Source organism: Populus trichocarpa, chromosome 19 (assembly GCF_000002775.5).
Source record: "Populus trichocarpa isolate Nisqually-1 chromosome 19, P.trichocarpa_v4.1, whole genome shotgun sequence".
NCBI classification, from domain to species: domain Eukaryota; kingdom Viridiplantae; phylum Streptophyta; class Magnoliopsida; order Malpighiales; family Salicaceae; genus Populus; species Populus trichocarpa.
In genome coordinates this window covers 9336022-9358665 of record NC_037303.2, presented here as the reverse complement: position 1 = coordinate 9358665, position 22644 = coordinate 9336022, and the positions used below count along the sequence as shown (strand labels likewise).

The 22644-nt window shown below is 30.1% G+C and overlaps 3 protein-coding genes across 7 annotated transcripts; all 3 read left to right on the top strand.

The window, feature by feature from the left end:
* Positions 1 to 2540: 2540 nt before the first annotated feature.
* LOC7455218 (uncharacterized protein At5g65660) lies at positions 2541 to 3446 on the top strand. Its single transcript, XM_002325876.4, has 2 exons — positions 2541 to 2946; positions 3061 to 3446. Exons 1-2 carry the CDS (start codon positions 2713 to 2715, stop codon positions 3232 to 3234), a joined length of 408 nt encoding a protein of 135 aa, XP_002325912.3. The 5' UTR covers positions 2541 to 2712; the 3' UTR covers positions 3235 to 3446.
* Positions 3447 to 6870: 3424 nt separating this feature from the next.
* Positions 6871 to 10602, top strand: LOC7455217 (uncharacterized). 5 transcript variants are annotated; one of them, XM_002325875.4, is made up of 2 exons: positions 6871 to 7098; positions 8542 to 10602. In XM_002325875.4, the coding sequence occupies exon 2, from the start codon at positions 8598 to 8600 to the stop codon at positions 10380 to 10382; it is 1785 nt and encodes a 594-aa protein (XP_002325911.4). In that variant the 5' UTR covers positions 6871 to 7098; positions 8542 to 8597; the 3' UTR covers positions 10383 to 10602. The 5 variants fall into 5 exon arrangements, with proteins under 5 accessions (XP_002325911.4, XP_024447443.2, XP_024447445.2 ...); XM_024591675.2 differs by having other exon boundaries at positions 8481 to 10602; XM_024591677.2 differs by having other exon boundaries at positions 6871 to 7102; positions 8647 to 10602.
* Positions 10603 to 14706: 4104 nt separating this feature from the next.
* On the top strand, positions 14707 to 17058 carry LOC7455216 (acyl carrier protein 2, mitochondrial). Its single transcript, XM_002325874.4, has 2 exons — positions 14707 to 15016; positions 16586 to 17058. Exons 1-2 carry the CDS (start codon positions 14798 to 14800, stop codon positions 16760 to 16762), a joined length of 396 nt encoding a protein of 131 aa, XP_002325910.1. The 5' UTR covers positions 14707 to 14797; the 3' UTR covers positions 16763 to 17058.
* The last annotated feature ends 5586 nt before the right edge of the window (positions 17059 to 22644 follow it).

Sequence of the window (22644 nt, the reverse complement as noted above, 5' to 3'; positions counted from 1 at the left end):
TTATCCTAAAGTATCATAAATAAGGTTTTTAAAAATGTTTTCTAATTTTTATAAAAACAATATTTAAATTACCCTTGAAATATCCTAAATAGAAATGCTAATTAATGTTTTTTATAATGTTTTTATTTTTTATAAAAAATATATTTAAACTACCCTTGAAGTATCCTAAATAATTGTTTTTATAAATTAAATTATCCTTAAAGTATTTTAAACAGAAATCGTAATTAATTTTTTTTATATATAAATTGTTTCTATTTTTTATATAAAACAATTAAACTATCCATGAAGTATTCTAAATAAGTTTTTTATTTTTTATAAAAAAAACAATCACTTAAATTATCCTTGAAATATGCTAAACATAAATGTTAATTAATGTTTTATAATAATTTTTTTATAAAAAAAATATTTAAACTACCCTTAAAGTATCCTAAATAATTATTTTTATAAAGTTTTCTTATCTTTTATATATATATAAAAATTAAACTATCCTTGAAGTATCTTAAATAGAAAACTTAATTAATTTTTTTTTATAAATTGTTTGAATGTTTTTATAAAAAAAAAACATTTATATTATCCTTGAAGTATCCTAAATAGAAATCATAATTAATTTTTTTTTATAGGCTCTTAAGTCTTGGGTTTGGCGGCTTTGCCACACTCACACGCCTTAGGTCTTGCAGTCAGGCCAGAGCCACGCATCTTGGGTGTGACAGTCATGCCGACCCAAGCACCTGGCTCGACCAGACGACACACATAGTTGTCAGATCCAAGGCGTTTAGATCTAGCAACTCATGCTAGACTCAAGCAAATAACAAATAAAGAGAGGATAATAGTGTATTTCAGTTATCAGAAGAGAGAGAAAAGAAAGAAAAAACTCAAATAATCGATCGCCGGTGACAATCGAATCATGATATGTTTACACGCGTCGGTCCATGTGAAAGAGGGCACTTCTCAGTGGCCAAATCTGCTCCGTGTGATATGACGGATGTATAGATTTGACCACCGGGAAGTGTCTCAAGCGCCTTCTTAATGGCGCAGGTGCCGCCCACTAGTTGGAGCATGTGGAACATGCTCCAAAAACTTTTTAATTAAAAAATAAAAAATCAGCGTGAAAATACTAAGATCCCCCTATAATCCTCTTAATTACACAAAATACTCATGTAAAAATACCAAAATACCCCCAAAGAAAAAACTTTGTTTTTGTATTTTCTAATGCCACAAAATACATCAAATCGTTATTTGATTGTACTTAAAAATTAAAAAAACCTAATTGTTCTTATGGAAGAAATCTAAAAAAACATTAATCTGCTCGTAAAAAATTAAAAAATTAAAAATAAAACTACTATTATAACTTATAATGAAATATTTTTTAATTTGCAGTGTTTTCTCTGAATCATTTAAATTTTTTTTATATAATAACAAGGAAAGGTACTGAAATGTTGAAGAACAGTTTAGTGTCTGTTTGAGAGTGTGGTTACGGTTGCTTTTTAAAATGTTTTTCACTCGGAAAATACATTAAAATGATGTTTTTTTATTTTTAAAAAATTATTTTTAATATCAACGCATCAAAATAATCTAAAAACACTAAAAAGTTATTAATTTGAAGTAAAAAAAAAATAAAAAAAAATAATTATTTAAAAAAAAAATTTTAAAATAATAAAAAAAAAAATCATGCTTTTCAAGTGACAATACGACGCAGGAAATCATAGTGGAGCCAACGAACAAAAGGGCAACATTTATTGCGAGCCAGGTACTTGCAAGAGATAAGAACCACCTGCATTTTTCCAAATTTATCTCTGCATTTTCCCACTTGTATACACTCAGATGCTTTTTTTTTTCTTTTAAAAAACAATTTAATTCGATTTTGATGCCCAGCAACCAGCAAAAGGAGCCTTCCCTCCTCCGTACCATCTTCCGAAAATTACGTGTACCTTTTACGTCATGTTTGGACGTGTGTTATTTATCCACAAAAAATAATAAATTAAATGTTTTTAGTATTTTATATGCCAATATAAAAATATAAAATATTTTTAAAAATAACTTAATATATTTTAAAATAAAAAATAATTTTTAAAAATACTTTCTACCACAAAAACTTTGTAAAGTCATTGTTTTTATATTTTAAAAATGTTTTTAAAATAATTAATTTTTTTATTTTTTATTTTATTTTAAATTAATATTTTTTGATTATTTTGATGTATTGATTTAAAAAAAATAAAAAAAAATTAAAAATCTTTTAAACATTTAAAAAAATTAAAAAATAATCAATACATTTAAAAATATTTTAATACATTTTTAAATAAAAAATAATTTTCAAAAATACCTTCTACCACAAAAACTTAGTAGTCATTGTTTTTATATTTTAAATTTTTTTATTTTTTAAATTAATATTTTTTAGTATTTTTAAATTATTTTAATATTCTATATAAAAATTTATTTTATAAAAATAAAATAAAAATTATTTTTATATATTTAAAAAAACATTTAAAAAAATCAAACACCACCGTCCTTTACACGCATTCACCCTCGTCTCCGTCCTTTTAAATCCCCCCCTCCCCTCCGTCCTCTATCCTCTCCTAAACATCACGACCATTCATTAACAATCTCTGTAGTATCTATCTATCTATCTATCATTTGCCTTTTTTCTTCGACACGTGAGAGAAGGAGCTGCTGCACCGCATTCATTCAGGGACTAGTGTGTGCTCTTATTGTTCCATGACTAGTCAGGATTTCTCTCCTCCCTACGTGGACGCATCTCGTCCGTCCCTCGGATTTCCTCTTGGCGCTGCCTTGCTCTTGATAAGCATACTCAGCTTGAGTGGTGTTTTTTCTTGCTGCTATCACTGGGATAAACTAAGAGCATTCTGCCGGCGCCGGTCTTCCTCCGAACACCCGGATCCTGGGGCCTACATCGAAACATCACCCTCTAAATCTAAGCTATTCCAAATGGTATCCGAATTCTGTCTCTTCCTTACAAATTGCCTAAGCTATTGATGATAACTGTCTCCTCTCGCGTTACTCACTCCCCTTTTTAATCTTTCCTTTATTTTTCTTACTATTAAGGATTTGAAGCAATACCACAACCAAGGGATGCCTGTAGTGATGCCTGGAGACGATGTTCCGAAGTTCATAGCATTACCATGTCCATGTGAGCCCCCACGAGGCTCCGAGAGAGTTACTATTGAAGTGCAAAGGCCGCCCAAGGCGCCGCCGCGGCTACCGCTGCTTGTGTATTAGAAATCGACCGTTTTGTGAAGGTACATATAAAAAAAAATAGGAAAAAGAAAATTTAGATCGAGAGGTTACTCGAGTAGAGATTTTTAATATAGGTTAATTTGTGCCACGTGCGGGCGATTTATTGGATATTTTGTATTGTTGTGTTGCACTGTGGTTTTGTGACTATTATAAGAATAATAATGTTTGATAATTAATTATTGTGTTTTGGCAAATATTTAAAATAGCTGGATAGTGTTTAGAGTGTCTTTGATAGTGTGGTAGTTGTTGTTTTTTAAATAATTTTTCGTGCTAAAATGCATGCTAATAATATTTTTTTATTTTTTAAAAATTATTTTTGATATCAGCACATTAAAATGATCCAAAACATACCAACCATATTAAATTTTAGTAAAAAAAATTAAATTTTTTAAAAACATGATTTGCATCGCGTTCCTAAATAATTTCTTAATCAATTTTAAAATTTAAAACAATTGATAAATAATGATGTAGTCATTCGATGTAGCTATCAATATAGCTAGACAACACGTCATTTGTGATGGGTATTGATGTGTCATCTCTTACAAGAATTATCGACTATCTTTAAATATCAAAATTTAGATTTCTTATTTATTTTCATCTCAAAATATTAAAAAAAATCATAAAAAATCTTCATAAATCCAAAATACACTATAATGACTTGAAAAGCAAGTTTGAATATAAAAAAAAATCATGTCTTGATAATTTTTATGTGACTGAATATAAAAATAAATCAATAATTAATTTGAAAAAAATATATAAAAAATCTATAATAAAAAATAGATATTTTATCTTTATTGAGTATTTATTAGAAATATATTTTAAAAAAATATTAGGTTTATATATAATTATTCATAAAGTAATTATTAATATTATCATAAAAACTTTAATTTTACTTTAAAAGTATTACAACTTAAACTGATTTTTTAAATATCATTGTAATTATTTTATTTAAAGAAAGATTTATTTTAACATATAAATTAATTAAATAAGAAAGGAAAAAAAAAGGTGATGGGCGAATAAAATCAAGCTGAGGCATTTTATGGCTTAAGAGGGTAGTAGGGCTGAGCATTTTCGGTTCGGTCCGGTTTTGGACCAAAATAAACAACCAAACCATTTTTTTTTTTTTTAGTTTTTGAACCGAACCGAACTGAAAACCGGTTCAAACCGATTAATTTCGGTTCGGTTTGGTTTTTTCCCCTTCCAAACCGGTTCAAACCGAACTGCAATGCCAAGATGCCATCCTCTAAGAATCAACAACGTTGTTCTCGTTGTTACAACTTCTTGCAAAGGAAAAAATAATTGCAAAAAAACAGTATCAATTCTTAGCAATCACTGCTTTGATTTTTCTGGACATTCTTCAGCTTCTAGACCTGAAATAATCCCTTCTCTCTGGCAATCAAGGTGGGATCTTTTTATGCCGTGACCCATGAAGGAGAATCAAGTAAATCAATGGAAGAATCATCAGCAATTCATCTCTGACATGACAAGTTTGAGAGATGAAAGATGAGAGATAGAAAGCATGGAAAATTGGAAAAGAAGAATACAAATTTTACTCAAATGTTGAAAGGAAATATTAAAGCTTTACCTGTAAACTTACTTTTCCTTCACGTTGAGAGATGAGAGACAAAGAGAGCATGGGGGTTGTGAATGAAGGGACCCTTCAATGTGAAAGCATTCAAAGACTTAGGAGGGGAGAGGGCGGCTGTGTGAAAGGGAAAGAAATGATAAAAGTCTGCTAGGGTTGTTGGCTAATGGAAGGGAGGGGTGGCCCGCGCTTGATTTATTACTTTATTTTTTTTTTCATTTTTAAACCGAACCGGTTCGGTTCAGTTCGGGTTGGCCAGTTCAGGCACACCAAAACCAGAAACCGGACCGGACCAGATATTTTCCTAAATATTTTAACTGGTTCAATCGGTTTTTTTTATCGGTTCGGTTTTTTCGGTTAATTTTTTTTCGGTTTTCTCGGTTAAATCTGTTTTTCGGTATTTTTGCTCTCCCCTAGAGGACAGTCTAAAAATCCATAGTGCACAACATGGTATATACGCTTGGTAGATATTTTGTCATCTCTTATAAAAATTTTCAGCCATCTCTTGTAGATAAAAAAATTAAATTCTAGATTTCTTCGTCCTATAACCCAAATTTAACATGTTTTTACCTTAAAATATAAAAAAAACATTGAAACCTTTAAAAATCCGTTTTCAACTCTAAAATACGTTCTAATTAATCTAAAATTTAAAATCAAATCAAAACAAGCTTTCTAGATTCTGATCTATTTTTTTTAGTATAATTTAAGACCTATACCATCTCTATTGAATCTTCAAGACAAACCTAATGACATTAAAATTAATACCTTTTGCTGCTGAAATGTCATAATCAATTTTCAAAACTTATTTTTATTTAATTTTATGATAATTAAAATAAATATTTATAAGAATTATAATGATTTAAATCGCAAAGAAAAAAAATTATCTTTAGTTAAAACTTCATTTTCTTATTTATGTCTGTCTTCAATATTTTTCCAAAAACATGAAAACATGTATTTCTTATTAACAACATATTTTTTTTTAAAAAAAAAGAAATATCATGACTTGAAAAGCAAGTTTGAATAAAAAAATAAAATCATGTCTTGATAGTTTTTATGTGACTATGTACGAAAATAAATCAATAATTAATTTGAGAAACAATTATATAAAATATTTACAGTAAAAAAATAAAAAATAGATATTTTATCCTTATTGAATATTTATTAAAAATAAATATTTTAAAAAATCATATTAGGTTTATATATAATGTTTTATAAAGTAATTGTTAATACTATTGTAAAAAGTTTAATTCTTATTTGAAAAGTATGACATCATTAAGTGTTTTTTTTAAATATAATTATTTTATTTAAAGAGAAGTTTTTTTAAAATTACAAAATAATTAAAAAAATAGAAGAAAACTCAATGGGCCAAGAAAATCAAGCTTAGGCACTCTATGGCTTGAAAAGACAATATAGGATAGTGGACAACACATCATCTATGCTTGGCAAATGACGTGCCATCTTTTATAAGAATTTTCAACCCTTTTTATAGTTGAAAAATCAAATTTTAGATTTGTTGGCCCTATAATCTAAATTTAACATGTTTTCACCTCAAAATATATTAAAAAACATTGAAATCTTCAAAAATTTATTTTTAATCCCAAAACACACTCTAATTAATATAAAATTTAAAATAAAATTAAATTAAAAAAAACTTTTTATATTCTAATTTAATTTTTCTAACATAAGATTCAAACCACTTTATATAAACTAAGAGTTTAGTTTTAGATTTTTAATTTTAATTTTAGTGGAACTATAATTTTCAATGATTTGAAAAAATAAAAAATAAAAAATTTTAATAAGAAGATTTAAATATTGTTAAAAAAATTATTTAAATTTCGAATATATTATTTTTCTTTTAATTCAATAAATATATGAATGTTTGTTTTTTTAATTAAAATGATGTGGAGGGACCCAGGTGGTCCTTACACACAACTAGAGGTTTTGGGTAGGAACCCGTGAAACAAAACTTAGCCCAGGTCCATACCATCATTTATCGGGCCGACAACGTGAGAGGAATTAATAACCAGGTCCGAAAGCGTTCGAACAGCTTTTGTCGATGCTTCAGAGTTGAGAAAGATTGGGTGTTCTGTTTTTCTAGGTTTCTGTCTCAGTCCCAGTTGAGAGTCCCTGAGAGTTGAGAAAGATATCCTTTTTCGACAGACTATTTTCTTTAATTCGAGGGCCATGGATGGATGCCGGTAGCTGATATATTATTGGGATTTCACCTCTCCTCTGCTTGCTTACCGCAGTAGAAACCCATGGTAGGTTAGTCTTGACTTTATTTATTATTTATTTGCTGTCAATGTCTGTTCCCATGATCTGGTTTTACATCATTTCTCTAATGTGACCTATAGTGCTAGGGAATTTAGACTAAGTAGGTTCTAAAAAATGGATTGCAATGTGCCACTACTTAGCATCAAGTGAGGTTTGAAACGAGGTAAAGGAATCAGTAGCTATGTTTTTATTGTATGAACTAGTTTTATGCTTGGCATTTTTTTTTCTAGTATGATCTTTTCTTTTTGCGCGCAAACAGCCAAAAATGTTTGAAGAAATGGGTTTGTTCTGAAACTCTTCCATCCATTTTTACATGAATGTTTTCGAACAAAACAAGTATTTTCCATAATTGCCAAAATTGAATTCGACTATCTTTTTTTTAATGTCCAAGACAATTTAGGGACGTGAATATTCAGCTCCAATTCCCATCCCTTTCTCTGCAAAGTTTCTTTTGTTCCTTTCAAGAAAACCATTATTCTTTGAGACTAATCAAAGCATGCCAAATTTTTTTTCTTGTACCCTCTTTTATCATGTGGGAATATTACTGTTGCAATTTGCTTATTATTGGTGGAATGTGCTGGTGAAATTGGTTGACTGTGTTACTAATCTAAGCTCCCTTGAGCAAAGTTTATTTGAATCAGACACACAAAACTTGGGAGAAAAATTGAGAAACAGAGAATGGATAAAAAAAAATTGAACATTTCTGGAGTTTCATCTCCATCATTAGATTGTTGGCTTTTAATGCTGGCAATGTTCTCTTTAGTGATACCAATTCTTTCCCTTTGATACATGGGCCAAGTGTCTGGTTGAGAATGTTTTCCTTTTAACTCACTGGCATGACATGATGATTGTAGGTGAATTTTTTTTTCACTACAGAAAATAAGTTATTCTCATTGAAATATGGCATTGGTTCTCCAAAGAAAAGAACCTTTTTTTTTTAGCCTGAGGGAATTAAGATGCTTGTGTACTCATTTATGGTCGAAAATTCTTTTTCAGTTTCATTTTCTCTCATTTTTTTTTACATTAGATATTATTTACATTTGTATGCCCGTGCACACACACACACACTCACATATATGTATGTATGTATTGATACCGAGCAAATCAACCACCCCATATGTAGCACAATGAATGAATTTACTTCCCCTTATTTCAAATAAACACGAGGAAAAAACTGTAATTGACTTCTGATGTTCTATTGTATTAACCTTTTCCTTTCCATTCAATTTTTATTAAATTCCTGATATAGTTATTTGTTTGGAAGTTAGTTATTCCTTTAATGCGTTCATCTGTTTTAATTTCATGAGTTACCTTCCTTTTTATTTCCTTATTCTTGTCTTTCTATTGTCGTATCCATATTTTGTTGGAGGTTTTATGTGCTAGCTGCATTTGAAGAATACAAGTTTGAAACTGGTTATTTTGCGTGTTAGCACGAGGGGAAGCCTATCGAGCAACTAAAGTTGTTTCTCCACATTTTGGTGGATTCATGGCAGACCTTGCTTTAACTGTGCCTGATGCTCCTCTTGCATTGTCAGAACATGCTTTGGCCATTGGACAAGAGTTTCCTAATGTTGAAACTTGCAGAAGAACATTGAAAGATATTGCTATAGCGCTGCATTTTGATCTTCGGATAGTGAAATCAGATCGAAGCCGGTTTATAGCCAAGTGCTCTAAAGAAGGCTGCCCATGGCGTGTCCATGTTGCAAAATGTCCTGGAGTTCCAACCTTTTCAATTAGAACCTTACATGGAGAGCATACTTGTGAAGGAGTTCAAAACCTTCACCATCAGCAAGCATCAGTAGGTTGGGTCGCTCGGTCTGTAGAAGCACGCATTCGAGACAATCCACGATACAAACCGAAGGAAATACTGGAAGATATCCGTGACCAGCATGGGGTTGCTGTTTCTTATATGCAAGCCTGGCGTGGGAAGGAGCGCAGCATGGCTGCCCTTCATGGAACTTTTGAAGAAGGGTTTCGCCTTCTTCCTGCATATTGTGAGCAGATAAGAAAAACCAACCCAGGAAGCATTGCATCTGTTTTTGCTACCGGACAAGAAAATTGTTTTCAAAGACTTTTTATCTCCTACCGTGCATCTATTTATGGCTTTGTAAATGCTTGTAGGCCACTTCTGGAACTTGACAGAGCACATCTTAAAGGAAAATACTTGGGTACAATACTTTGTGCTGCAGCTGTTGATGCTGATGATGCATTATTTCCTTTGGCCATTGCTACTGTTGATGTGGAAACTGATGAAAATTGGATGTGGTTTATGTCAGAGTTGCGGAAGCTTCTTGGAGTAAATACTGACAACATGCCTAGACTTACCATACTGTCTGAAAGGCATAAGGGCATTGTAGAGGCAGTTGAAACACACTTTCCCAGTGCATTCCATGGATTTTGTCTGCGTTATGTTAGTGAAAACTTCCGTGACACATTTAAGAACACAAAGTTAGTGAATATTTTCTGGAATGCAGTTTATGCCCTCACAGCAGTTGAATTTGAAAGCAAGATCACTGAGATGGTGGAGATCTCACAAGATGTTATACCTTGGTTTCAACAATTCTCTCCCCAGCTTTGGGCTGTTGCATATTTTGAAGGTATGCGATATGGCCATTTTATGCTGGGGGTTACAGAATTATTGTATAATTGGGCTCTTGAATGCCATGAGCTCCCAATTGTTCAAATGATGGAGCATATTCGGCATCAGTTGACATCTTGGTTTAGCAATCGTCGTGACATTGGCATGAGCTGGACCTCAATTCTTGTCCCATCTGCTGAGAAACGGATTTTAGAGGCTATTGCAGATGCACATTGCTATCAAGTGCTTCGTGCAAATGAGGTTGAGTTTGAGATTGTGTCGACTGAGCGAACAAATATTGTGGATATTAGGAGTCGTGTCTGCTCATGTCGTCGTTGGCAGCTCTATGGTTTACCTTGTGCACATGCTGCTGCAGCACTTATTTCCTGTGGGCAGAATGCTCATTTATTTGCTGAACCTTGCTTCACTGTTGCAAGTTACCGGGAGACATACTCAGAGATGATCAACCCTATTCCTGATAAGAGCCTGTGGAGGGAACTGGGTGAGGGAACAGAAGGTGGAGGTGCCAAGGTTGACATTACAATACGCCCACCCAAAACTCGCCGACCACCCGGCAGGCCAAAAAAGAAGGTTCTTCGTGTAGAAAACTTTAAACGCCCCAAGAGGGTGGTTCAATGTGGTCGCTGTCATTTGTTAGGACATTCTCAAAAGAAATGCACAAAGCCAATTTAACTAGGATGTAGCTTCTTACTGTACCTTTCAGTTAATCTAAAAATTGCAACTTAACTAGGTGTGTTTGTAAACATGATGTATGTTTTCATTTAATAGCACAATGGCCTAATCCTTTTTGTAATTCACCTTTGTCTTGTGAATATGGAGTTACCATTTTGTCATATTCAAGCTTTGTTGCTGAGACAAATTTAGTAATAACAAGCACTTGATCGATTCTGAATGTCCTGGGTCTTATCATTTGAAACTCTACAGCAAAATTTCTGAGCATTACGTTTTGTGTGAAGTGTAAACAACAGGTTTGTCGCAAATTGCAATTCATTCCTTCGATGATATATTTTGTTGCTTATGTTTATTGTTTGTTTTATGACAACATGGATGCTGCTAGCACATGGAATATCATAGGATAGAAGATGTCCCGAATAGGAACTGATATCAACATGAACTCATATATTTTAACTACGTTTTGTTACTAGAAAGAACAAAACCTTTTTATACTCTCACATCAAATTTTCAACCAAAATCCAGTTGTAATGATGATGAATTTTTTTTTTATTTTTTAGTTTAACGTAGGTGTCCGGGCCAGCTTACGCGCACCTCGACTAATGATGATGAATCTTGAATATTGTTGTCGATGCAGCAAATATCACATTAAAAAATTACAATCAAACCAAACACAAATTATTTAATTGGATGCGAATTTTTATATGAATGAACATGGAGTTTTCCTAAAAACAAATATTTATGTGTCAATTAAATATAAATAATATCTATTCACTTTCAAATAAAGGAATTCCAGCTAAAATTGTTCAACCAAGAAACTAGAAGTCTTAATCAACTAAAAGAATTAAAAGTCACGAGTCTTATTTTAAATAGAAGTCTTTAGTAAATTATGGTAGCAAGTATAACAAATTAGTTAGAAAATATGTGATTTCTAGAAAGAAGATGTGTTGATAGAAATACAGATTGTATTAAGATTCAAGCTCTTAATTTGTTATAAACAATTTGTATATAGGTAGGAATTGTTGTTCATGTAGGATTATATAAAAAGACCATCCAATTACTAAAACCAATAGTCAACCATAGATACACAATTTATTTACTTATTTCCATGTAATTTGTCCATTATTTATCTTTTATCACAATTTATTGCTTTTCTTTTTTTTGATTTTGCTTACAGACTATGCTTTATTTTTTTCTCGCTTCTTTATTCTTTTATCTAGATTAGTTTTCTTACTTTACTCTTTCTTCTTAACTTATTAAAATCAAATTTAGAACTCCACACTTTATTTAATTTGTGAGGCTGCTATCAACCTTTGTTTAGGAGTAGGTTTCTAATTATAGGTTTTCCTTGTTGAAAAGAAGAAATCAAGAATAAATAGCATAATTAATCGAGAATTCAACAATTAATCAACAAATTAATACGTGATCAATAATCAGATTATCTATCAATTTAACAAATTGATACTTAAAATGAGATAAACTTATTATTTTAACACATAATAATCATGAAAAAGAATTAGGTATAAACATCATCATTATAACAAAAAAAAAAATCAAAGAAAAATCAATACATGTAAACTACAAATATCAATCTCATAGTCATGAATAATTTAATTGCCTCTCAACAATACAGGGACTAACTAGAAAGCCTCAATTAGACATGCCACAAGATAGTTCTTTATAATTTAAATCCCTTAAAAAACAACACACAGATAAAGTTATAGTGCTCACATGCCATGTATAACTCAACCAATATTCTCAACAACATTGCCTTCACTAGTTCTAGAGGGTACACTAGTGTTTCTACACCTTCAACACAACATCATGCATATTATTTTTAAGGATTGAAGGTATAGTCAAATGGTCACAACCAATCGATTTGTTGTTGACATAAGTTAGTATCATGAAAACTTGACAATATTTACAAGTGTTGACATTACTCAAATAAGATAATTAATATGATCATGTCAACAACTTAAAATGAGTCATCAATGATAGATCATCCGTTTGGAACCTCATTTATGTATGGTTTCCAGTTGAGTAATAAAAAGAGTTTGAAGTATACTTATTTTAAATACCATTAATAGATCCTCTAAACTTGACAATTGTTTTATCTATATTTAATCTTTACATTAATATCACAAGGTTCTCTCAACTTTGTCTCTTTTATTATTTATGGTTTTATATAATTAACCTCCCTATGGATCGATCCCGGTTTTGCCACATTATTTATTACTTTGACAAACCTATACTTGGAAGAAGACATCAATCATTTGATCATATCATTCGTCTAGGCTTTTGGGTTGTTGGCTTCTTTTTTGTGTTTTTTTTCTTCTAAATTTAATTAATACCCTTCCTTTTTTATTTGTTTTTCCTTTACATTAGATTTATTTTTTTATTTAAATTTTAACTAATATCACCTCTTTTATTTATAAAAAAATTGTTTAGTTCATCTTTTTTATTTTCATTTTTATTTTATAATATTTCTAATAGATTGTTGATATTTATCTTTTAGTTTTTTATTTTATATAAATAAATTGTATTGGTATGGTGCATTTACAAAAATAAATTTTATTTATTCATGGAAAAAAATAATTTTGAAGATAAAATAAATAAAAACATCAAAATTAAAAAGAAAAAATGGGGTTAAATATTTTTATATGTATCTTTCTTTTACTTTTAGTAGAGAAATTAACCTTTTATTTTAGTGTTTAATTAGCATTAACAACTCTTTTATTTTATTTTAATTTATTTTGTTAAGCATAAACAACATACTTGCTGTTTTAATTTAAAAAATATTTAAAAATACATTCATAATATTAATATATTCTTTTATTATGTTAGAAATTAACTCAACTGAGTTACTTACTAGCAATCAAAACCAAGAGTGCGACTAAGAAAGCCAACTTAATGGAAGACTTCTTGTAACTTATGGCATGGTTAATTATTGAGAAATATGTTTGGTATATACTAGTTATTAACCCTCGAGATCTCGTGGAGTAATTTTCGAAATCAACTTTTAGTTAGTTCTTTTACAATTAAAATAGATGTTTGTGCAAAATACTATGATTTAATTTGTTTTAAAATGATTTTATTAAATTACTTACTATTTTTTAATTCATGTATTTTTATTAGTAGCATGTTTTTTGAATTAAAAGTGAAGAAATTAAAGCACTTTTTCTTATAAAAAAAAACTAATAATTTTAAATAAGTAGTAAAAAATTGTTACTCTTTAATCTACATTATATTTTCTTATTAATGCGTTTTGTTTTATTAAAAATATTTTTTTTATCAGAAGCTTTGTTTTTTTTTTATAAGAAGACTTATCATCATCTAAAAAACAAGTATTAATTAAAAAAAATTAAAACTAATATCTTATTTTTTACATAAAATTACAGGGAAAACAATTAATCTAAGGAAAAATTAAAAAAATAAAATTTCTTATTAAATATTCCTAATCACTTTTTTTTTTAATTTGCATATTAAGTTCATATTAGTAATTAACAAAATGGTTGATAATATAAAAAAAACAAATGCTATAATCTTAGCAAAATAAAATGGTATTTAATAGAATAATATTTTCAATATAATTTTAATTATTTTATTTAGAATGAATTTTAATTAAAATTCAGAAAAATACAAAAGGGCTAACATGAAAAAAGATTAGGTGCTTAGGCTTGGTAGGTTGGCGAGAGCAATTGTTTCAATACAAAAAAAACTCAAACACATGTTAGGCCTGTAAAGCCATACTCGCACACTAAATCTAATTTTTTTTTTAATAGGATAGACAGAACATGAACTGATTTATTTTTTATTTAAAAATTAAACAAATAATGTTATGGGATGACATGTCATAAATTACATATAGTGATAGTTTGGAAATATAATTGTACCCGTGTTTTTAAAAAAATTAATTTTTTTTATTAAAAAAATTAATTTTTTTATATGTTTTGGATTGTTTTGATGCGCTGATCTTAAAAATAATTTTTTAAAAATAAAAAAAATATCATTTTGATGTATTTTAGCATGAAAAACACTTTAAAATGTAATTGCAACCACACTTCTAAACATACCTATAACCAATAAATAATAAATAATAAATAATAAATAATAAAGAAGAATAATTTTATAAAAGAAAAGGAAAAATAGGAAACGGTATCGATCAGGATTTAAATTTTCGGATAATTAATATAATATTTTTGTTTTATAAAAAAAAGAAGAGAAGAGAAGAGAATAGAATAGAATAGAATAGAAATAGATAATCCCTGAAAAAACAATTATCTTCCGACATATACGACACCGTAAGAAAGCAGCCGATTGAAATATTTGCATATTTTATTAGAGAGGCAAGAGTGTGTGTGAGAGAGAACTGTAGAAGAAATTTGTAGTCGTGAACAGAATAGAAAAGGAGTAAAATGGCGGCGAGAGGAGCTTTGCTAAAGTACCTGAGAGTGAAGGTACAGGCCATGCCTACCACGCGAAACCCGAACAACAACGGCCTCGTCGGTCTCTCCTTCAATTCCATACGCCGCCGTTTCTCCGAGGAAGTTAGAGGCACCTTCCTTGACAAGTCTGAGGTCACCGATCGAGTCGTCAATGTTGTCAAGAACTTCCAGAAAGTCGATCCTTCCAAGGTAAATAATGTTATTAAATATTTATCAGATTAATACCAGCTACTTTTTAAAGAATAATAGATTCGATGTGTTGGTCCTTCATTTTTTTATTCTTTTGGGTTTAGGGCTATGATTGGAAGCTGAAAGTGAAATGGGTACTAATATGTTTTCAATTTCAATAGAAATGAACAAGTGTAAACTAAATGGGTTTAGGGTTATGATTTTCGGACCGTTCAAGTCCTTAATCCAATATTTTTCAGGAACCAAACAAAAGGGCAGTTTGATTTATTTGTGTTGTGACTTGTAAGATTCTCTGTTGTGCTGTTTTGATTTTATGGTTCATTGCAAAGTCGACAATCTGATGCGAATGTGCAGTAGAGCTCTGTGGTCTGTATTTGCTACGGAAGAGCAAAAGCTTCATGGAGAAATTATAAGCTTCATTAAAATGGTGTTGGAAGATTAGTACATCTTGATTGTCCAAGACAGATATAGTGCTTTTATTCTTATGGGAATGTTTATTTTATTACTCGTGTAATCCTTGAGTTAATCAAGGCAATCAATGCAGACTTGAGTTGAATTTTGGCACTCTAGATTAAATGCATGTTTAGGTTTGACCTACTTTTCTGCATTGAGGTAGTAGGGTCTTCTGATCTTCAATCTTCAAAATTATGTGATAATAAGTTTTTTTGCAACCGGTCTGTTGTCAAGAAGAAAATTGATCTGCAAATATGAGGACATAAAGAATATTAGCCCAAATCGAAGGAGTACAATGTTGGATCACTACTTGCCACTGGTTCCTACCTTTAAGTTTGATTTTTGCACCATGATATGGGTCTGTCCTTGCTCTCTTTGCCACTTTTTATTATCAATATCGCTAGTAGTATCCCAGCTTATAGATTGAGTTCTTGCACCAAATGATCTCTGGTCTGTTTTAGATTGCATTATTTTCTACATCATCATTGTCAGCGACGATGTTGCTATGTTAAAAGTTTTGATGGCATAGCAATTTCTCATGTTTCATTCATTGCAACTAGAACTTTGTTTTTTGAATGGATGTGGTGAATCTTTATAGAATGCTTGATGCCCTAGAATTTGCTGAGTTAGTTTGCAGTAGTGCATGAAGGTTGCATGTCTAATTTAGGAATTTGAGTTATGTCGGAGACTCTATCCAAATATTTTTTCTGCACAAACATGGGCTCGCTGTTTTGATTTCCTATCCTTGGCTATTTCACCCCATTTCCACTGGTGCGTTAGGTTGGTGAATTTTGTTGCCATGATAAATGAGTTTTTGGCATGGCCTTTTTATTAGTTTGTTGTAGAGGCTTCATTCATATCTGTAATTATTTTACCCCCTTTTCCTTACGGTGGAATACAGCATTGAGATTTGAATAAGAAATGTAAAGGCTATTCTTAGCATATAGTATTTGGTGTGTTTCCCACATTTCTTCCTAAAGAATCTCACTTGTAATTTCTCATTGGATACTTGCTTTCATTGCCACAAAGGGAGGGGGGCTAAAGAACTTGTAGATTCATAACACCATCTTCTATGTGGATCTGATTTTGGTTGTTATTTATTTTTCACTTTTGTAGGTTACACCAGATGCCCATTTCCAGAATGATCTTGGGTTAGATAGTCTAGACAGTGTGGAGATTGTGATGGCCCTCGAAGAAGAGTTTCAGTTTGAGATCCCAGATAATGAAGCAGACAAGATCAATTCCATCAGTCTTGCCATTGACTTCATATCTTCACACCCTCAAGCGAAGTAGGGTACAATGTGAGCCCTATCGTCTTTATTTTTTTCATTTTGCTACAGTGATTAGCTGCAGGATTAAACATCATATTTTGGTACCTACTTTTCCATGTTCGAGTTGGTTTATCTTTCCTCAATTCTGGTTGAAGAGGATTGTTTCAGAATGTGACTGGCATGCTTGCTCTTCTAGTGGAAGGGACTTGTAGTTGTATGGTCCAACGAACCAAACTACTGGTTGACACTAGTTGTTCATGTCTATCTGATATCTTGAATAAAATTTTTTGGAGGTCATTACCCCTCTAGGTGCTTGGACATTGCTGATTAAATGCTCCCTACGATGGAGAAAATGTGTATCTCGGTATTCCAGGGCAACTAAATGTTCATTTCTTATTTTTCTTATTTTTCAAGGCTTAGGTTTCAGGTTCTGCCCATCATGGATACTTGCGATCCAGACCAATATAGAAAGAAGTGAAGTGGATCTGGACCATTATAAAAAGAAGTAAAGTTACACTGGAAAATGTCAGCCAAAATAATGCAAAAAAAACAATAATGTAATTGATTCATTGGGTTCGTTGTTCATCTGGAATGATCTCTTCTACTTAGAGAAGAGTGAGTTTTTTTTAACTTTAATTACCTTCAGAGAAGTTAGGCTGTCGGTTTTTGTGAGGCTCGAGAAGGAGCTTTTTTTTTTTTTTTTTTTTTTGTTGAAAGAGGGAGCTAGCTTCTTATTTTAGAAAGGTCTTCATATTTAAATGGTATTCCCTGCTATTAGGAAGGGAAAGTGAAGTATTTATACAAAACATTCTAAGGCCGTCCTTACTTGGGCTTGTTTGGTTAGAATTTTAGAAGAAATCGTAGTATAGGATTAGGATATGAAAATTTGGATATCTATTTTTTCCTTCTTTCTCTTTTTAATTTTCTTACTTTTCATTTTTTTAACACGCTTTTTGTTTCATTCTCTGCTCTTGGTCGTTTTTTCTTGGCTCACAATCGATCTTTCTAATCTTATTTTTATCTTCTCAAAACCAAAAATAAAATCTACAAAAATGTTAAAAATATAAAAAGTTTAGAAAATAGCTATATCAAAAAAAACATTTCTTTTGGAATATTTGTATTTTTTTGAAAAATATTTTAAAAAATATTTTAAAAAACAGTGGTAAAAAATATCTTAGGACAACAAATGTTTTAGATAATTAGTATATATTTATTTGTTAAGATATGAATTTGGACAATTGATTTTATATCTCCATGATTTTAATCTCATACCAAAATAATTAATATAATTTGTTAAGTCATTTGTTGATAGACAAATTATTTACTTCCTATAATTAATATAATTATATAATGGTAATATAATAAATTTGGACAATAATTATATTTTAAGTTTCTTGTTGATTATTATTAATTACCGAAACAAACACATTAATGACAAATCATTGAGAATTTTTACTGAGTGGTGCTATTTTCACTACAAAATCTAGAACAAGATCAATAAGTATTAAACTCATGAAAACTAAGAACTAAAATAAAGAAGGAAAGGTTTAACTTACATTTCAATTACAAACTGAAAAGGTTAGAGACTTCTCTTTGAGATAGATTTTTTTTTGTTATAAAAGAAAGAATTTTTTTAATTCTTTGATGTCCATTACAAACTAAAGAGGCCTTTATATAGGTCTCCAAATTCAAACAATATTAAAACTACTAAACTAAAAGATAAGGTCTAAACAATTGCCTAAATAATTTATACAAAAAAAATAAGACCTAAACAAGTGGCTAACAACCTTATAGAAAAGCAAAAGATTATGTCACATACTTACAGCCCATATATTTTATGGGAATCAAAATTATAACAAAGTGACAACAAACTTGATAAGATCAGAAAAGTCTAATGGGCATCAATTATGCCCGAGGTCGGTGCTAAGCTCATTCATGACGTTATTATTATCTTCAAAAGGATCTTTGATAGTCTTGCTACAAACTATGCTCATTAATCTCTTTAAAGGCTTTAAACAAAGATCTATTGAGTTCTTGCTTCGAAGATGAGGAGAGAGTCTTTACAAAGTTCTTTTAAGTTTAGAGATCTTGAGCTTTGGGGAGAGAATTGATATTCTCTGTGAAAAATACTTAGATCATCTAAGAAATTGAATTTATCCCACCATTTAATAAATGTTCTCCTAATAAGGATCGAGGTAGTGTGAGTAAAGACAAACTAGTCTTCAACTTGATATGAGACTTTATAATCCCATTTAACTATCAAGGGGACCTGAAAGTGGCTCACAAAACTAATCAGTTTTAAAATAGACTTATTAGCCTTAAGATATTTCTCCAAATAAGGTCTCATAGGAATTAACATTTGGATTGGGAAGATTCCTCATTTACAATATTAGCTTTGAAACCATTATGAAGAGATTTGAGATTTCTGAGATAGCTGAAACTGGATGAATCAACTATGCTTACCAATACTGTTATCATATGTCAGGACTCCTTTCTAGACATTGATATAGTCAAAGTAACTGAAGTTTTAGGTAAAAACTGATAGTTAGCAAGAAATCTGAAGATATGAGAATTAAAGCCCTATTTGAGTAATAATTCCTTTAATTAGGAGCTTAAAATAAGCCCAATATTTTCTACTTCTAGGAATTTATTTGACAAAAATTGATCATGTCTCTAATAAGAGCTATTGGTAATAAATAGCTTATTTCTGATCATATAATGGTAGAAAGTATTTTGATAAGTGCAATGTCGCCACCTTTTATGAGGTTGAAGAAGGAATCAAAGATCTTTCAATCTTAAAATGCTAGAAACATTTTATGGAATGAAACAGGTATAAATTTTCTTTATCGTTGATAGGAGGAAGAGCTAGCTCATAAGCTTCTTTGGATATTAGAAGAGATTACATGTGTTCCTTTAATATGCCAAGGATTTGGAGATTTTTTGAATTCTAAAGACCTCTAAATTGCTTTTAGTTTGTGATCCCTATAAAAATTCTCTAATTAGAAAATGAATTCTTTAATTAGAAAATCAGGAAGACAAATATTTTCTCCTTTGATATATTATATATCAAAATCAAATACAAAGAGAATTTTTCTTCATCTAGCAAATATTTGTTTAGAGATCATATTCTTTACATCTTTTATTAGGATTTCTTTTGGATATTTTTAATTAGTTATCAATAAGAATTTTTTTTAATAAGATCACTTTTAAATTTAGAGATGCACAAAACTATTGATAAGGTTTCCTTTTGAATCGTGAAATAGTTTTGTTGAGCTTGATTCCAAAGTTCAAAAGTGAATCTTACTAACTGTTATTTATCATAAACTCTTTGCTTTATAGTTCCACCAAAACCTAGTTCTGAGGCATTTATCTCAACAATTTTAAAAACACTAGGATTAGTAATAGAAAGACAGGGAAGCTCTTTAGCTTTGACCTTGCTATTTTATATTTATTACAGTGGTGTATTGATGGTTTCATTCTGCACGTTCTTTTCTAAGCCTGCAAAATAAAGGTTTACAATTATGGATAATATTTTTATAAAAATATCACATATAATTAAGGAATTCAAGAAATCATTTTACTTATGTTTTATCCATAATTTCATATGAGAACTTATCACTAAATTAGATAGCCTTATCAATATGCTGAATTAGCCCTTTATAAATATAATATCCCAATAACCTTATTTTAGGTTGGAATATAATCTTCTCTTTAGATGATGCAACTAAGCCTGTCTTTTTATAAAATTAAATAACATATTGAGATGTTTAAAGTGTTGATCCATGAATTCAAAGAAAATTACAATATCATCAATATAAAATATGATAAATCTTTAATAATGATTTTAGATTTCATGCCTGATTTGTTGGAACTTAGAATAAGCATTTTCTAGTCCAAAAGATATTATGTTCTACTTGTGGTGGCTAAATGGTATTGTGAATTTTATTTTGTATCTATCTGTTTCATTGATTTGTATTTGCTAAAAACTTGATTTTATATCAAACTTAGAGAATATTTTGTCTTTATAATGCTTCTCCAGCAAATCTTTCTTATTAGAAATTTAATATCCAATCCATTTTAGGACCTCCTTTAAAGGCTTATAAATAATTACTAGCATCAGGATGCCTTATTCTAGCCCAACAATACTTTTAACATAGAAAGTTGGGTATCTCTAGAAGTTGAGGTTAGGCCTAATTAGGCCTTTAGATAGGAGATCTTTTATCTTATTTTGGTATAGGTCTAAATGCTTAGGGTTTATAGCAATAGGAATGGCCTTGGTTGGGATGTGTCTTTCATCAAACCCATCTTTATAAGATAGGTTGACGACATAACCTTTTCTATCCTAAAAGGCATTATGGATGAGAGCATATATTTTCTTGGTTAAAATACCCTGATTTTGGTTAATTTTCTAGTACACTTTAGGTTCTTTTAGCTTTTCTTCTATGTGACTGCATCCTACCTCTTCTTAGACATGCCTCGACTTTGGTTAAAATACTTTTATGCATGCCTCGACTTTGTATATAATTTTCATTTAACTTAAACATTTATACATGTTTCATACAATAATATTTCACATAAGCATTCAAATAAATATATAAGCACTAATGATTTGATTATTGATAATGAAAGCTATGAAGATATTATTGATAAACATACCACAAATAAATTAAAATTGTCATTAGAACCACATCATAACCCGTACAAAATTAAGTGGATTAAGTTAATAGTAGAAATGAAGGTAACCCAATACTATAAAGTATTTTTTTTCTATGGAAAAGTATAGGGGTGAAATTTATTTTGACATGATAGATATGGATGCATGTAGTTTGATATTCGATAAGCCTTAGCAATATGGTGTTTAGGATTTATGATTTTGAGATAGGCTCCAAGGAGATCTTGTTTTTATTTTCGGTCTTGAATTCTATCTATAAAATCTAACATAAAACTTTCTTCATTTATAAGCATTTTTATACCAATACCAAAAAAGCTTTTAGTGATGCAACCATAAAAAAGACAATTATTTTTGCAAGTTTGTGATTCAGAGGAATTAGAATTGTTAGAATCCAACTCATCATATGACGAAACAAATCTCTAAATTATTCTGAGGTTTAGGTCTTCACCTTCTGATTCATTAATCAGAATCGCGAATAGGGTTTTCTTGAGGCTTTCATCAATTACAAGGGAATTAATCTTTTTTTCCTTGTATTTATTTTGATAATATCCAGGTTTGCAACATATATAGCAAATTAGAACAATCTTTTTAGAAGTGTTAACTCCTGAAGAAGAAGTCTTATAGGTCTTATTAGACTTTTTTTTTTTTGAAAACTTCATTTTAGAATGATATTCTTTTATGTCTCTAACAAGAAACATATTTTCTCTTCTTCTTTTTCCTTTTCCTTACAAGGGTCTTTTATAGTGGGGTAGCCTATTTGTTCATAAAAATCCCCTAAAATATTGTTATTATATTTCTTGGACTTTTCACACTGCCTTTTAAACTTGATATCATTATAGAAAGCTACTCATTTATTAACTACTTATGCTGCAAATTTATCATAGGTAAACTATGAGTGAAGAATAATTCCGATAATTTGAATATTTGTTTATATATATATATATATATATATATATATATATATATATATATATATAATAAAGGAGGAATGTTTAAAATATGTTAGGGTATTGGGAGTATGCAACACACAAGAAAACATTTTTTTAGACATATATATATATATATACACACGAAAAAACCATAAAATAAATACACGAAAAAACCAATGATCTTACTTGTTTTTTTTTGGGCTGGGTCCAGCTCGGCCCATGTGGCTGGGTTGAACCCAGTAGGCCTAGCCGAGTCACTGGCCCAAACCAGTGACCATATTGGGCACTGTTGCAGGTTGCATG